This window comes from Colobus angolensis, unplaced genomic scaffold (genome assembly GCF_000951035.1).
Source record: "Colobus angolensis palliatus isolate OR3802 unplaced genomic scaffold, Cang.pa_1.0 Scaffold123, whole genome shotgun sequence".
NCBI classification, from domain to species: Eukaryota; Metazoa; Chordata; class Mammalia; order Primates; family Cercopithecidae; genus Colobus; species Colobus angolensis.
In genome coordinates, this window is record NW_012113475.1 from 10,707,168 (window position 1) to 10,724,691 (window position 17,524).

General features: G+C 42.9%; 1 protein-coding gene across 2 annotated transcripts in view; it reads right to left on the reverse strand.

The window, feature by feature from the left end:
- Positions 1-17,173, reverse strand: part of EIF4E (eukaryotic translation initiation factor 4E) — a 54,411-nt gene extending 37,238 nt beyond the window's left edge. Inside the window, exon 1 of one of the 2 annotated variants that reach the window (XM_011933025.1) lies at positions 15,639-17,173. In XM_011933025.1, the coding sequence (XP_011788415.1) occupies positions 15,639-15,656 (18 nt within the window). In that variant the 5' untranslated portion in view covers positions 15,657-17,173. The other variant, XM_011933024.1, reaches the window with a different exon arrangement.
- Between the last annotated feature and the right edge of the window lie 351 nt (positions 17,174-17,524).

Below are 17,524 nucleotides of genomic sequence, written 5' to 3' on the forward strand. Positions count from 1 at the left end.
CATGGTGGCGGGTGCCTGTAGTCCCAGCTACTCGGGAGGCTGAGGCAGGAGAATGGCTTGAACCCGGGAGGCGGAGGTTGCAGTGAGCCGAGACCACGCCACTACACTCCAGCCTGGCAACAGAGTAAGACTCTGTCTCAAAAAAAAAAAAGAAAGAAAAAGGAAAAAAAAGCACTATTTTTGTGCTTTTGACCTATATTTAGAAGTCCTAAATAAACTGTAGTACATCCAGAAAATGAAACATTACTGAGTGCTAAAATAAAATGAGTTATCAAGCCATAGAAAGACATAGAAGGAACTTAAACGCATATTACTAAGTGAAAGAAGCTAAGCTGAAAAGGCTACATACTGTATGATTGTAACTCTGTGACATTCTGGAAAAGAGAAAAAGATCAGTGGTTGGTGGCGAGGGTATAAACAAGCAGAACAGAGAGGATTTTTAGGGCAGTAAAATTATTCTGTACGGTATTATAATCGTAGATACATGTCATTATACATTTGACAAAACCCACAGAATGTACAACATCAAGAGTGAACCCTAATGTAAAGTATGAACTTTGGGTGACAATAATGTCAATTTAGGTTCATCACAAATGTGCCATTCTGTTGCAGGATATTGACAGTGGGAAAGCTGTTCCTGCACAGGGGCAAGAAGTAAGTTACAGGAACTGTAATTTCTGCTCAATTTTGCTCTGAACCTAAAACTGCTCTAAGAAAATTAAGTAGTTAGTTTTTGAGACAGGGTCTCGCTCTGACACCCAGGCTGCAGTGCTGTGGCACAATCACAGCTCACTGCAGTCTCGACCGCCAGGGCTCAATCAATCCTCCCGCCTCAGCCTCCTGAGTAGCTGGGACTACAGGTGCATGCCACCACACCTGGCTAGTTTTTTGTATTAATATTTTTAGTAGAGACAGAGTTTCACCATGTTGCCTAAGTTGGTCTTGAACTCCTGGGCTTAAGCAATTCACCCACCTTAGCCTCCCAAAGTACTGAGGTTTCAGGCATGAGCTACTGCACCCAGCTGAAAATTAAGTATTTAAAGGGAAAAACAAAAAGGTACGAAGAGGGATATGGTTTAAAAATGAAAAAAAAAAGTTCACTTTCAGAGAACACTTAGTTGTTGAGATTACAGATTATTTTTTTCACACTGATCTAACTAAATATTCCAAATGTATTATAACAAAGTTATATTAAAGCCCAAATAAACATCTGAAACTACTCCTGGACGGCTCAGTGTATTCCAATAATCTGTCCATCCCTTCTTATGTCAATATCGTATTTTTGTAAATTTCTTTTTTTCTTTTTTTAGACAGCATCTTGCCCTGTCACCCAGGCTGAAGTGCAATGGCGCAATCTTGGCTCACTGCAACCTCTACTTTCTGGGTTCAAGTAATTCTCCTCCCAAGTAGCTGGGATTCCCTCAGCCTCCCAAGTAGCTGGGATTACAGGCACCTACCACCACATCCAGCTAATTTTTTGTATTTTTAGTAGAGATGGGTTTTCGCCATGTTGGCCAGGCTGATCTCGAACTCCTGACCTCAGCTGATCCACCTGCCTCAGCCTCCCAAAGTGCTAGTATTACAGAGTCACTGCGCCCAGCCATTACCTTTAACAATGTTTTTCTTCATGATATGGTAAGTTCCCCATTCGCCTTTGCTCTTCCTTTTTAAAACTTTGCTTCTGCTCATGCCTGTAATCCCAGCACTTTGGGAGGCCAAGGCGGGCGGATCCCCTGAGGTCAGGAGTTTGAGACCAGCCTGGCCAACACAGTGAAAACTCGTCTCTACTAAAAACATAAAAATTAGCTGGGTATGGTGGTTGGCGCCTGTAATCCCAGATAGGCTGAGGTGGGATAATCACTTGAACCTAGGAGGCAGAGGTTACAGTGAGCCAAGATGGTGCCACTGCACTCCAGCCTGGGCAACAGAGTGAGGCTCTGTCTCAAAAAAACATGTCTACATACTCAAAGGAGTAAGTTAAGATTTTGCATGTATATAACAATTATAGGAGGCTATAAAAATGAACATTCAGAGGACAAAAAAAAAAGGAAGGAGGACGGGAGGGAGAAAATAAATACCTGGAATTTCAAAATGAATGGAAATTTAAAATGAAGGTTGAAAAATAAATGAAATTTCCCAGATAACTAATCCAAGAGATCTAATATCTGAGCAACTGTTTCAAAGAGAAAAGAGAGGAGAATCACTAATAAACCTATGAGAAGTGATAGACATGAGTTGCCATTTTAAAACGCCCAATAAGGCCAGGCGCAGTGGCTCACGCCTGTAATCCCAGCACTTTGGGAGGCCAAGGCAGGCGGATCACGAGGTCAGGAGATCAAGACCATCCTGGTTAACACAGTGAAACCCCGTCTCTACTAAAAATGCAAAAAATTAGCCGGGCATGGTGGCGGATGCCTGTAGTCCCAGCTACTTGGGAGGCTGAGGCAGGAGAATGGCATGAACCCAGAGGCGGAGCTTGCAGTAAGCTGAGATCATCACGCCACTGCACTCCAGCCTGGGCGACTGAGCGAGATTCCATCTCCAAAACAAAAAAAAACAAAAAAAACAAAAAAAAACGCCCAATAAGTACACAGTACAATGACGAAAACAAACTTATCTAAGGCATATCATTGTGAAATAGGGACAAGAAAGAGTCTACAAATTCTAGGGAGTGAGGGTGAGAGATGAACAGATCACACTAAAAAGTAATTTTTAGCTACCAGAATAATTTCAGACTCATCAGCAGCTACAACAGAAGTCCATGAAACATGACTTCAGAATCCTGAAGAATTCTATGTCCAGCCAAACTACAGGTATGACACTTAATATTCAAGGTCTCAAAAATTTTTTTACTACGTACTTTTTCTCAAAAAACTGAAGAGGTGGCTCACCCAAGTGAGACAAGAAACCAAATAACAGAAGATAAAGGGCACAGCAAATGGAAGGGTGGAAAACAAAAGTCAAATGAAAGAATCAGGAACATGGTAAAAGGAGATCCAGGGAAGACAAATCTTTACCATATACAAAGGGCAACAGTCCAGACTGGAGCAGTGTGATTCAGGTGAATGTGATTGGAGCAATGTGATTTAATGGCTGTTATGATTAAAATGCCTATTATTCTACCTTTTCTAAACACACACACACACACACAAAACCCAAATGCTCAAGTGTCCAGCCCAGACTATTATCTCTGCTTGACCACGTGTTCATGAAGTTCCACTTCTCTCCTTTATGTCCTGCTAACCATATTAGATAACTTTACACCAGAAGAGTTCAGCTTTAATTCAATCTTAAAACAAGATACAGAGCAGCATATTCCCAAAGACCACTCTCTTACTGAAGATTCTTTGCCTGGCCCACAAAACAGCCTCACCAGATAACAACTATAAATCCTATGCTTCCCAGGACATGTTCATGATCATGACCATTGGTTTCCCCAAAAAGGGCTCTAGTAGAAATTCTAGGAAGCTTAAGCCAAACTATAAACCAGAAACTGTGTTCAGATTATCATTTTTTATGAGCCTTCATCAACAGTGGCAATACTGTCTTTCCCTTAGACATCTAGCTTTTTAGTTTATTCAAAACTAAACACATAGGTGAAAGATACATATGTGGGAGATTACTGTAGAAAAAACAAAAAGCAAGGGAATGTTTGACTCAAAAATCGGAAAAGAAGATGGAGGAGGGGCCAAAGATACAATAATGTGATCACGGAGTATTAAAAAAAGCTGAAATGCTGCTATGATGTCCTAGGTCATGGTACACAGGTCTTCAATTTACTACTCTAAAACCTGGCCAGGTGTGATGGCTCACACCTGTAATCACAGCACTTTGGGAGGCCAAGGCAGTAGGATTGCTTGAGCCCAGGAGTTTTGAGACCAGCCTGGTCAACATGATGAAACTCCATCATTACTAAAAATGCAAAAATTAGCTGGGCGTGGAGGCGCACACCTCTATTCCTAGCTACTCGGGAGGTTGAAGCAGGAGGCTCGCTTCAACCTGGGAGGTGGAGGTTGCAGTGAGCAGAGAACACGCCACTGCACTCCAGTCTGGGCAACAGTGAGACCCTGGCTCAAAAAAAATTTTTTTTGCCAGGCGTGGTGGCTCATACCTGTAATCCCAGCACTTTGGGAGGCCAAAGCGGGTGGATTACCTGAGATCAGGAGTTCGAGACCAGCCTGGCCAACATGATGAAACCCTGTCTCTACTAAAAACACAAAAAGTTAGCTGGACGTGGTGGCGGGCGCCTGTAATCCAGCTCCTCGGGAGGCTGAGGCAGGAGAATTGCTTGAACCCAGAAGGCGGAGGTTGCAGTGAGCTGAGATCGCATCATTGTACTCCAGTCCGGGCAAGAGCAAAGATTCGTTTTGGAAAAAAAAAAAAAAAAAATTAAAGATACAAGAAAAATTACATACCTATTTTATACTTCATTTTTACATATAAACATTTCATTATTTTGAAAAAAGGAGGAGCGCTAAAAAAAATTGTAGCTCGGAAACCAACTATAGTTGCAAAAGTGTTTTATCTGACCAACAGAGTTTAAAATTTTTCAATTTGTTGTCGAAACATCTACTTCATAGATATACTATCTCATATATGGAATGATACAGGGAAAAGTTCATTCATCCCAGTAATGTTTGAAATAGTAAATGGTTGGAAATGACCTAAATATTAATATAGAAATAATTATGTTAAAACCATATAGTATAATATATACCATCAGAAAAAAGAAGTGAAAACTTTATGTGTTGATATGTAATGCTCTACAAGACATATTAAGTGAAAAAACACAATGTGCCAGAAAAGTGCACATAGCTGGCTACTATTTACTTTTTACAAATATACGTATTTGCTGTATATGCACAAATCTCTATTAAATAAAGTTAAACAATTGACAATGCTGGTTGTCTCTAGGTCATCTGCCCGGACAGAGATCAAATTGAGGAGACTGTACTTTTGCATAAGACTTGAGTTTTGAACAATGTAAAGTACTGCCTATTTACACACACATTTAAAAAACTAGCAAAAAGGTCGGGTGTGGTGGCTCTTGCCTGTAATCCCAGCACTTTGGGAGGCTGAGGCAGGCAGATCATGAGGTCAAGAGATCAAGACCATCCTGGCCAACATGGTGAAATGCTGTCTCTACTAAAAATACAAAAATTAGTTGGCAGTGGTGGCACACGCCTGTAGTCCCAGCTACTCGGGAGGCTGAGGCAGGAGTCATCTGAACATGGGAGGTGGAGGTTGCAGTGAGCCGAGATCATGCCACTGTACTCCAGCCTGACAACAGAGTGAGACTCCATCTCAAAACAAAAACAAAAACAACAACAACAAAAAATTAACCCACAGAATAATTCTAATTCTATACAAGAGTAAATAACTGTCTTTGAAAGATTAAAATACAAAGCAATAAGAAGCTTTTCTAGGACAGAATAATGTATCTAACAAAATTGGACATACACAGTTACACCTTATAAAGTTGAACTAAATACAATATGCATACACACGTTTGCACACACCAGAATTTCTAGATTTCTTTCTTTTTTTTTGAGATGGAGTCTTACTCTATCACCCAGGCTGGAATGCAGTGGCGCAAACTTGATTCACTGCAACCTCCGCCTCCCAGGTTCAAGTGATTCTCCTGTCTCAGTCTCCCAAGGAGCTGGGAATACAGGCACGTGCCACCACACCCAGCAAATTTTTGTATTTTTAGTAGAGATGGGGTTTCACCATGTTGGCCAGGCTGGTCTCAAACTCCTGACCTCAAGTGATCCACCCACCACAGCCTCCCAAAGTGCTGGGATTACAGGCGTGAGCCACCATGCCTGGCCAGAATTTCTAGATTCTGAGACCGCACTGCACAATTTGGTGGCTATTACCTACATGTGGTTAATTATTAATATTAAATAAAGTTTAAAACGTATTTCCTTGGTTGCACAAGCCACAATATCCAAATGCTCAATTACCATGCAGTGGCTACTGTACTGGACAGTAAAAAAGACCCTTTCCATTACGTCAGAAAATTCTCCTGGACAGCCTTTTTCTAGTAGAATCCTCAAAAAACTGCAACTGGGCAATTTGAAAAGGGAAATGAGGTGGCTGGGGAAGACAGACAGGAGATAGGTTTTTCACATTAAACAGAACTTAGCCTGTGCCAGATAATGTCCTTAATATGATTCATGCTAATTCAATCCTTGTTGTACTTCAGTATAATTGGTTTCCTTTGTAAACCTATATATTTTATGTAATACATGCTAAAACATTCTCTTTTTTTTTTTTTTTTTTTTTTGAGACGGAGTTTCACTCTTGTTGCCCAGGCTGGAGTGCAATGGCACCATCTCGGCTCACTGCAACCTCCACCTCCCAGGTTCAAGCAACTCTCTTGCCTCAGCCTCCCGAGTAGCTGGGACTACAGGCACCCACAAACACGCTTGGTCAATTTTTGTATTTTTAGTAGAGATGAGATTTCACCATTTTGGCCAGGCTGGTCTCGAACTACTGATGTCAGGTGATCCGCCCGCCTCAGCCTCCCAAAGTGTTGGGATTACAAGCACGAACCACTGTGCCTGGCCTACAGTTTAAAACATTCTAAGATAGGGGCTATAGGCTTTACCAAATTGCTATTTTGGACCATGAGAGTGTAACTAAGTCAAGGAAAAAAAACAAAAAAGAAAAGCTAAATATCATGATCTACAAACCAACATCCAAAAGAGATTTTACAATCCACAACGTGGTATCAAAGTGTACCAGTTCAAATGAAAAAAATCTAACATTCCTAATCCCACCATCTATAAACCATCTGGTATATTCTCTCAGAGTTAGAATTTTACACTTATCTGCGTACCTATGCATCCGTATCAACCCAAACACAAGTTTTACTGAAGGTAAAGATCGATTTTAGTTTTGGTTGAATTTGTTCCTCTTTTTACAGAAGACAGTAATAAAGCTTGAGGCTCAGGTTTGAGTTCTCTCTCACTTATGTTAAATATGAGTTCTATAAAACGAACTTGCTTGCTAAAATTTCTTTTTTAATTTTATATTCAAGTGCTATTGCTTTTGCAGCAACCAAAACTTTATATTGTAACACTTAAGGAACTATGTGACCGTGGCAGAAAGTTAAAAATCACTTGAAATATGAATTCCTCACCTATAAAGTATTCATTTATTCATTAGAAAAAGAACTGTAAGAAAAAAATGTATATTTCATATATCAATTAAAATATCAAACTTTCTTGCCTTAGTTAATACTTCTGACTAGATTTTGTGCCAACATAGGCTACTGCCCCATACGAAGTTTCGTGGCAATACTAATATATATATGTTGACATATATATCAAAATTAGTTGTAATCTTTTCTTCTGTGCTCTGCTCATTACAATGACAGTAATGGAGTGCAATGGCATCATCTCAGCCCACTGCAACCTCCACCTCCCAGATTCAAACAATTCTCTTGCCTCAGCCTCCCGAGTCACTGGGACTACAGGCACCCGCGACCACGCTCGGCTAATTTTTGTATTTTCAGTAGAGATTACAATGACAGTAATGAGCAGAGCACAGAAAAAAATATTACAACTAATTTCTGTATAACATTTTGTAGTAACAAGCTTAAAACACACAAAGAAACATGTATGTGCACATTTTAGCTTAAACTTTTTCAAAACAACTGTTTTACCCTTTGCCAGACCTACCACCAAAATTACTAAAAGTACTAAGGTAGTTGAGTCTAGAATAAATCCAAAATTCACAAACTTTAAAAAATGTACTAAAACGGCGGGGCACGGTGGCTCACGCCTGTAATCCCAGCACTTTGGGAGGCCGAGACGGGTGGATCACGAGGTCAGGAGATCGAGACCATCCTGGTGAAACCCCTTGTCTACTAAAAATACAAAAAAAATTAGCCGGGCGTGGTGGTGGGCGCCTATAGTCCCAGCTACTCGGGAGGCTGAGGCAGGAGAATGGCGTGAAGTCCGGGGGCGGAGGGGGTGGAGCTTGCAGTGAGCCGAGATCGCGCCACTGCACTCCAGCCTGAGCAACAGTGCGAGACTCCATCTCAAAAAAAAAAAAAAGTACTAAAACTTTTTTCACTAGCAAAATATGTTAACTGGGAAATCATACAAACTAGCAAATACCAGAAATCAAATTAGAAAGGGGGAGAAAGTAAGTGTCCATCAGCTTTCTTTAGAAATTTATCCACAAAGTTTTCAATCAGTTACTAAAATACGATTGGTGTAATTGCTTCGTTTAGTCCTCAAGATTATATGTTTTTGTTATCTCACATTGTAATATAACGGGGCCTAAAAATAAATGTCCACACATTTTATTTTATAGCTGTAGCAAAACACATAGTAAGCTTATCAAAACTCATCTCCCCTTCTGAAGTCACCCAAGCAAAGCACATTACATGCCTACTGGAAAGACAGTGCAATGGTTAAGAACATACACTCTGCACTTCCGCTGCTTTAGTTTAAACTCCACCCCACCACTTGGAGCAAGTTAGTCACATAATGACTTCATCTGTACTGTTAAGAATTAAATGAGTTAATATATGGTAAAGCATTTAGTGTGGTACTTAACATAGAATAAGTGCTATGTGTAGCAATTACAAATAACGATCTTTCTGCATTAAAAATATCTGTTACAAACAAGGTATGTTTATGAGAATTTGTTTGTAGTTAGTTGTTTACAACTATAAATCCATACCCTTAATTCCATATCCCTATAAATCCAATGCTGGCTAGATTTTTAATGATTCCACAGAAACTCACTGAATATAGTATGACTAAACTTCATTTTCCTATTGTTTCTTTTTTTTTTTTTTTAATGAGACGGAGTTTCGCTCTTCTTGCCCAGGCTGGAGTGCAATAGCAGATCTTGGCTCACGGCAACCTCCACCTCCCAGGTTCAAGCGATTCTTCTGCCTCAGCCTCCCGAGAAGCTGGGATTACAGGCATGTGCCACCATACCCGGCTAATTTTGTAATTTTTTAAAGTAGAGACAGGGTTTCTCCACGCTGGTCAGGCTGGTCTCGAACTCCCGACCTCAGGTGATCTGCCCACCTTGGCCTCCCAAAGTGCTGGGATTACAAGCATGAGCCACCATGCCTGGCCCATTTTCCTATTGTTTCTATGGAATAATATATCAAAAATTCCAACTGGGGAAAGGAAAAAAAAAAACAAAACAACAACACTTATATTTTTGACCACATTCTCAGGTTCCAGAAGTGCCCAGAAATGACTATTTGTATTTTAGACATACACACACACATACACAAGAATCCTTTTCTTTTTCTTTTTGGTGAGATAGGGTCTCTTTCTGTCAGCCAGGCTGGAGTGCAGTGGTGTGATCACAGCTCACTGCAGCTTTGACCTCCCAGGCTCAAGGGATCCTCCCATTTCAGCCTCCTGAGTGGCTAGGACACAGGGGCGCACCACCACATCCAGCTAATTTTTTAATTTTTTGGAGAGATAGGGTCTTGCCATGTTGGCCAGGCTGGTCTCTGGACTCAAGTGATCCTCCTGCCTTCATCTCTCAAAGCCTCAGATTACATGTATGAGCCACCAAGCCCAGCCCCTTTCTTTTTCTGGAGACACGATTAGGGACTTTTGAAAGAACACTAGTGATTTTTATGGTAGGGATAGGAGTCGGAAGAACATCTGAGGATTGTGAGTTACAGACTTTGTATTTCTTGCTAATAGCTAAGGATTAATAATTTAAAAGCAGCAATGTGAATTTCCTAGAAAAGAGGGAAAATAGTATGTAAATCCATGAATATACATGAATGTAAAACATTCGTGGAATGTCAACTTTAGTCCCTTACAGCTGACAAACTGTCACCTTTGAATAATGCATTTAAAAATCGAAATCGGGCCGGTCGCGGTGGCTCAAGCCTGTAATCCCAGCACTTTGGGAGGCCGAGACGGACGGATCACGAGATCAGGAGATCGGGACCATCCTGGCTAACATGGTGAAACCCCATCTCTACTAAAAACACAAAAAAATAAGCCATGCGTAATGGCAGGCGCCTGCAGTCCCAGCTACTCGGGAGGCTGAGGCAGGAGAATGGCGTGAACCCGGCAGGCAGAGCTTGCAGTGAGCCGAAATTGCGCCACTGCACTCCAGCCTAGGTGACAGAGCAAGACTCCATCTCAAGAAAAAAAAAAAAAATTGAAATCGACCGAGCGTGGTGGCTCACGCCTGTAATCCCAACACTCTGGGAGGCCGTGGAAGTCTGATCACCTGAGGTAGGGAGTTCAAGACCAGCCTGACCAACATGGAGAAAACCTGTCTCTACTAAAAATACAAAATGGCCGGGCATGGTGGTGCATGCCTGTAATCCCAGCTTCTAGGGAGGCACCTCCTCGCTTGAACCCAGGAGGTGGAGGTTGTAGTGAGCCGAGATTGTGCCATTGCACTCCAGCCTGGGCAAGAAGAGCGAAACTCCATCTCAAAAACAACAACAACAAAAATATCGAAATAACTGTAAGATATCTTATTCCAACTTTCAGCTTAGAAATTTCAGTCTTCAAGATCACTCAGATATTAAAATAAGACTACAACCCATGCTCATTTCCACTCCTCCAAAAAGTCTCTATGACTAAGATGGTGCAACTCAACAGTACTAATAGATTAAGGAAACTTTTTTTTTTTTTTTTTGAGACAGTCTTACTCTGTCACTCAGGTTGGAGTGCAGTGGTGCAATCTCAGCTCACTACAACCTCTGCCTCCCGAGTTCAAGCACTTCTGCCTCAGCATCCTGAGTAGCTGGGATTACAGGCAGGCATCACCACGCCCATCTAAGTTTTGTATTTTTAGTACAGATGGGGTTTCACCATGTTGATCAGGTTGGTCTCGAACTACTGACCTGGTGATTTTGCCTCGGCCTCCCACAGTGCTGGGATTACAGGTGTGAGCCACCACACCCGGCCCATATTCTTAACTTTATGTAAATTAAACAATATTTTACTTAAATGTTTTTTCGCTACAGTTTTCTGTCCAAATTAAACTTACATAATTCATTTTGCATATTATCCCTTCTGCCACTTCTGTGTGTAAACTGTGTGTCTACATTGAATTTCTCTAATATTCACGCTTATTAACTCAGATTATAAAATGAAGTATGAAATTTGTTCATTTGTTTGTTTGTTTTTCTTTTTGATGGAGACTTGCTCTGTCGCCCAGGCTGGAGTACAGCGGCACCATCTCGGCTCACTGCAACCTCCACCTCCAGGTTCAAGTGATTCTCCTGCCTGGGCCTCCCCAGTAGCTGGGATTACAGGTGCCTGCCACCATGCCTGGCTAATTTTTGTATTTTTAGTAGAGACAGGGTTTCACCACGTTGGCCAGGCTGGTCTTGAACAGCTGACCTCAAGTGATCCCCACCTGCCTTGGCCTCCCAAAATGCTGAGATTACAGGCGTGAGCCACTGTACCCAGCCAGTATTTTTTCTTTTAATTGAAGAAATTTGGAATATGAACACCAGCACCAAATTTACATGGATTATCGAGGAACTTTGATATAGCAGTTTCTTTCATTAAGCAAAACGCCCACTAATTCGCACAGTCTGGTTGGCATTCAATAGTTCATTAATATGAATTATATAGCACAACATACATTTGTTAACATGTATTTAAGCCCTATTTACTCTTAATAATAAACTATGTAGTATAGAGCATGTTTCCAAAGTATAAAAAAGGAAGCATTAGATCAGCTGATTGTCCAAGTTGATTCACTTAACGAAATTAGTGTGGTTTTAAAAAATTCAAGAGCTACAATGTAAAAACAAGTAAAATTACATACCCTCAATTAAGCTAAAGAAACCAAAATTAATCTCTTACCTCAAAAGGAACAAGTCAAAAAAACTTTTTAAATTCTAATAATGAAGGATGTAGAATGAAGACAAAGCTACAAAGAAACACCACCCACTGGAGGTAAGATGGCCTTGCCATTTTCACAGACTAATATTAAATCTAATTTTGACCCAGCCACAATTCAAATGTCAACAGAGTAACAGCAGAGTATTGTTTGTCCTAATGTTCAAATTTTTGCCAAATTATCCGTTAAGAGGTAAAATGTTTCCTTTAATTTTCCCTTTCAAGCTTCTCAACAAATTTAATATTTGTGGGTCACATCTTCATGTAACTGAACTCATACAAAGAGAAAACCACACAATAATATCAAACTGAAAATTATATTTTATGCAATGTCCATAGAAAAAAATCATCCAGATACCTATGAATGATGGGATAAGCAGGAAAATCCCATTGGCTCTTTTTAAGTGTTTATGATTATGCACAGCAGAAAAGCATTATGGAAGCTCACAAGCTAGCTGAAGTAAGAAAAAACATGACTTTCACAGCCTTCAGGAGGGGTATCTCAAGCACAATCCAATCCTAATCAGTCGCTTCAAAAAAAAAAAATCCAGGCCAGGCTTGGTGGCTCACGCCTGTAACCGAACACATTGAGAGGGCATGGTGGGAGGATCACTTGAGTCCAGGAGTTTGAGACCAGCCTGGGTAACCATCGCGAGATTCCATCTCTACAAAAAGTTTAAAAATTATCCAGGCGTAGTGGCCCGCGCCTGTAGTGCCTGCTACAAGAGAGGCTGAAATGGGAGCATCTCTTGAGCCCAGGAGTGTGAGGCTGCAGTACGCTATGATCACACCACTGCACTCCAGCCCCAGCAACAGAGCAAGACCCTACACCCTCCACCCTCCACACACAAAATCCAACTATTTAAGACTGTTGAAAATAATTCTACATAACTAACCTGTGGACAAGGGTTTATTGAAAGTACTAAAATTTTTCAGGCCGGGCGCAGTAGCTCACGCCTGTAATCCCAGCATTTTGGGAGGCCAAGAGAGGCGGATTACCCAAGGTCGGGAGTTGAAGACCAGCCTTACCAACATGGAGAAACCCCGTCTCTACTAAAAGTACAAAATTAGCCAGGCGTGGTGGCACATGCCTGTAATCCCAGCTACTCGGGAGGCTGAGGCAGGAGAATTGCTTGAACCCAGGAGGCGGAGGCTGTGGTGAGCCAAGATCGTGCCATTACACTCCAGCCTGGGCAACAAGAGCAAAACTCAGTCTCAAAAAAAAAAAAAAATTCCTTTCTCAATAAAAATAAACACTTCGATACTATTTTATATATTCTCAAAATACTTTGGTTTCCACCTTCGCACACTTTGTTTTTAGGTTCCCCTACTCCCCAAATTTAAAGGTAACATCCAAATCTCCCAAAGTCTGCATCAGAACAAATACTGTATCACTGACCACATCCCTAGGAATTAAGTTCCTTATGGGTTTACATTCAACAAGGTATAGAGTCACATCTTGTATAACTTTGTATCCTAAAGAACACTTGGTACAACACCCTGTATATATCAGGAGCTATTAATATTTACTAACTCAAAGTATAGTCCTTCATCACTTTGCAGTTCTGTTCTGTGCTCCTGAAATAAAACTGCATAAACTCTGCAAAACTCAAGGGACCTAAATGTGACAGAAACTTCACAGAATTCCTTATTATTTTATAGTTTACAGTCTTGTAGCCTTGCCCCTATTATCAGATGTAATGCTTTTTACTGACACTAGTATAGTGGGGTAGGGACAGATCTAGACAAAAGTGGACATCAGAACCTGTAAAAGGGGTTTAAAATGTATATTTTACATACCTATCCTTCATTAGTGTTATGTAACATTAATGTTCTAAAGTCAGTTATCTGTAGCAACAACTTAAGAGGTTTTCAATCTAATTCCCAGAAACATAAATGAACACTGGTGCCAATAAAAAAACAAGCAAGCAAGCAAGCAAGCAGAAACGCTGCCTTGAATTCTGACAAAAAGGTAAGGATAGTTAGTTTACACCAATGCAATGAAAAATACGCCTTTGTGTAGTCTGTACGAGTTTTTGAAATTGTTTCACTAAAGTCTTTAAAAGTGCTGGGCGCGGTGGCTCACGCCTGTAATCCCAGCACTTTGGGAGGCCGAGGTGGGAGGATCACTTGAGGTCAGGAGTTTGAGACCAGCCTGGCCAACATGGTGGAACCCCGTCTCTACTAAAAATACAAAAATTATCCGGGCCAGGTGGCGCGCGCCTGTAATCCCAGCTACTCAGGAAGCTGAAGCAGGAGAATCGCTTGAACTTGGGAGGCGGAGGTTGCAGTGAGTCGAGGATCACGCCACTGCACTCCAGCCTGGGCGACAGAGCAAGACTCCATCTCAAAAAAAAAAAAAAATCTTTAAAAGTCAAAGCAAACTGGTAAACCATTAGCGAAACCACAAGCTACCATGAAAAGATACACAAAAGTATCTGGCAACCAAGGTCTAGAGCTGGTTCCAGAGTGTGAAAGGTTTTCTGATTGCTAATAAACTCCATTATGCACCCAAGATATCTTCACTTAGTTGTGTCATTTCTAAAAAGGCAACAGAGCCCAGAAGTTTCAGTGAGCCAGTCCTGGCAAACTCAAATTATGAAAAATATACCCTCTGCTTAAAGATTAACTACAAACCTACCCTGGGACCAGCTTGCTTCAGTTAAGTTTAAAATGGTGCCTAAATTGAAAGGAAAGCCTGTAGCATAGAGAAAAAAAAAAAAAATCAAATGGAAAAGTAAATGTAAAAGTTTCTATTTTCAATAAACTGCGTCTCAGAAATCTTCCAGGCGATAAAGACTCGGAAGAACAGAGGGATCTAGCCCCATTCGCATTCTCTAAGGCGTGCGCACTGCGCGGAAAGGATGAATGAATGGAAGTCCGGCGCGTGTGAAATGCAGCAGGTCCGGCCGGCAAGCCGACCGGCTACAGCGATCTGTAGGCCTCGCTCCTCCCCCTTCTCTCCTCCATGACAGCCCAGTCCCAAGCATGGAGGGGCGAGGACAATGTGATACCCCTTCTCACCACCACCATCCCTCATTCTACTTGGAGAGCTTCACCGTGACACTCGAGTGTTCTTTCTCACCCCAACCTTTCTCGCCTCCCCTGGCGCAAACACCGGCAACACTCCGGCGCGCTGGATTAACAGGCGCTCGCCCCTCTCAACTCCTCTAAGCGAGGTCGAAGCTCCTCCGCGCGTGCCGTGGTACCACTCCCGCCTAACCCACCCTCCGGCAACACTCGCCCACCAGCTCCACAGTCCACTGGTCTAAGGAAGACGTGCGCGCGCCCCGCACCCGAGCCCCGGGGCTGGGGCTCTGGAGGGAGAGAAAGGCTGCCCCAGGGCTCCCTCCTCCATCTCACTCCAGGCCAGCTCGCCGCCCACCCTGCCTGCGGATCCCAGTGCTCGCTGGGAGCCGGCCCCGCGCCTTCCCATCACTAAGACACCATCCCCACACAACTAGCCCAGAACCCCAGCTACCCTCCACCCTGTAGACACCTCGCGGCTCCGCAGGAGGCGCCATGCCGCCCCTCCCCCACACCGCTCCCCCAGTTCTCGGGCCCCCACCAGAAAGTGTGCGCTACACGCCGCCTCGGCCAGCCTCCGGGACGTCCCCACTTGTCCGCGGGAGGTCAGGTCCAACATGAGGGGGAGGGGGCGGCAAGGGGTAGAGTGCGCGCCGGGAACGCAGTCCCGCGGAGTCCCCCAGTTAGAAGGGGGACGGAGCGCGGGGAACCCGTGGGGGTGGGGGCCAAGGCAATACTCACCGGTTCGACAGTCGCCATCTTAGATCGATCTGATCGCACAACCGCTCCAGAAGGGGGGGTAAGAGGAAAAAAATGAGATTCAAACCGGATTGGCCAGCTACTGACCACGTGACGGACGTGTCCGTTTGGCCCTGGCGGCGCCTGCGCAAGACTGCGGCTGCGTGGGTAACGAGAGGCTTCTGGGAAGTGGAGTCTCTCTCCTACTTTTTTTTTTTTTTTAAGGCAAATTTTTTTTTAAAAAGGACTGGTCACGTGGCTGATGGGTAGGGTGCGCGGTTCTCAACGCGGCGGACGCTCGCTTGCTGGAGGGTGGTTTCAGTCCTCTGCTCTTCCTCCTGGATAGCTGCGGTCACACTTACTGCCAGGCATGCCTACTGTGCCCTTTGTCGCCCTGTCCTCCCACCTTCCCCGGAAGGTTGGGAACTGCAGGCTCAGCACACGCAATAAGGCTTCATTTGCTTAGTTGAGGTCCCAGGAAAAGTTGCCTGTGTGTTTATTTAGTTTTCTTTTGACCTCCCACCATTTTCTCTTAGTTTCAAAAAGTGGCGGCGATGCAGAGTCGTTTAGGCAATCAACCCTTCCACGTCCCCGACTCCGCTAATGCTGGTGGTCGTTCGTTGCCATTTCTGCGAAAGGGGACGGACGGAACCGCCCGCAGTACCCGCTTGCCACTGGCTGGATGAGGGGGAGGGGACGACAGCTTTTACTGTCCCAAATCCTGAGATTAAGACCTCAGGGCTAAATCGTAGGTGGCAGTAAAAATTACTTGGAAGTTCTGTGCAACCGTTCCAATATTCTGCTTTAACGTGCACAGAAATAGCCTAAGTCCAGGTGCCAGCCAGGGAAGCCACTCCGGCCCCGCTGACTAAGCCCTGGACTGATGGTCTGGAGTCGTTAGGCCGGGTCAACTATGCCTCTTGACGTTGACTCACTCTCCTTAGGCGAGTGACTTAGTGGTTCGGCGCCTCAGCTTTTTTATTTATGAAACAAAGGTGATGATACACTTACCTCACAAGGGTGTGCTTTGTAATGACTGTAACCGGCTTGAAAATGCACTGGACTCTAGAAATGATTCATAATAAGTAACCGCATGCCTTCCTAAAGATCAGCTGCTTCTCCTTTTTTCTGTTTTTTTTTTTTTTAGCAAAGTTTAAATTTTTTTCTTATGTTAACTTTGATTATGATGTACACCAGTGTGGTTTTAAATGATCAGGACCTTTTTTTTTTCCTTTACAACTGCAGCTGCCGTCAATAGAGGATTTAATATTCATGAAATTATTGTTATGCTCACAACATCACTGGTAATCAGAAATTTGTCCCCACGCTGGCATCCTACATTTCCTTTCCCTCTAAGATACTGTGCTATCATTTCTCAAGACCTTGTTTTTGCACAGTTCGGCTACTAATACAACAAATAGAGATGAAGAAATCTAGCAGATTCCCAAGGTTCTAGTGAAGAAGATACTGTCTCATTACTATTTCCTATGCTTTTAAATAATGTTGACACCTGGAAAAGGAGTGTATGCAGGCTGCCTGTGCCTGTCTGCTTATAGTGTTACTGAGGTCCAGAGCTGTGTCATACCTATTATTGAGTACATAATGGATACTTGAGTTGACTAACACATAATTGAGGCTGTATAAGAACTCAAAGTCATTGCCTGTTCATATGTTTTGGTTTACCTGAATATCAGAAGTGATTAATAAAAGCTTTTGTCTAGTGGGCTTAGCTCTACTAGGTTTTAAAGTAGATAGAATTAACAGGCCAGGTGCAGTGGCTCACGCCTGTAATCCCAGCACTTTGGGAGGCCGAGGCAGGAGGATTACCTGAGATGAGGAGTTTGAGACCAGCCTGACCAACATGGTGAAACTCTGTCTCTACTGAAAAT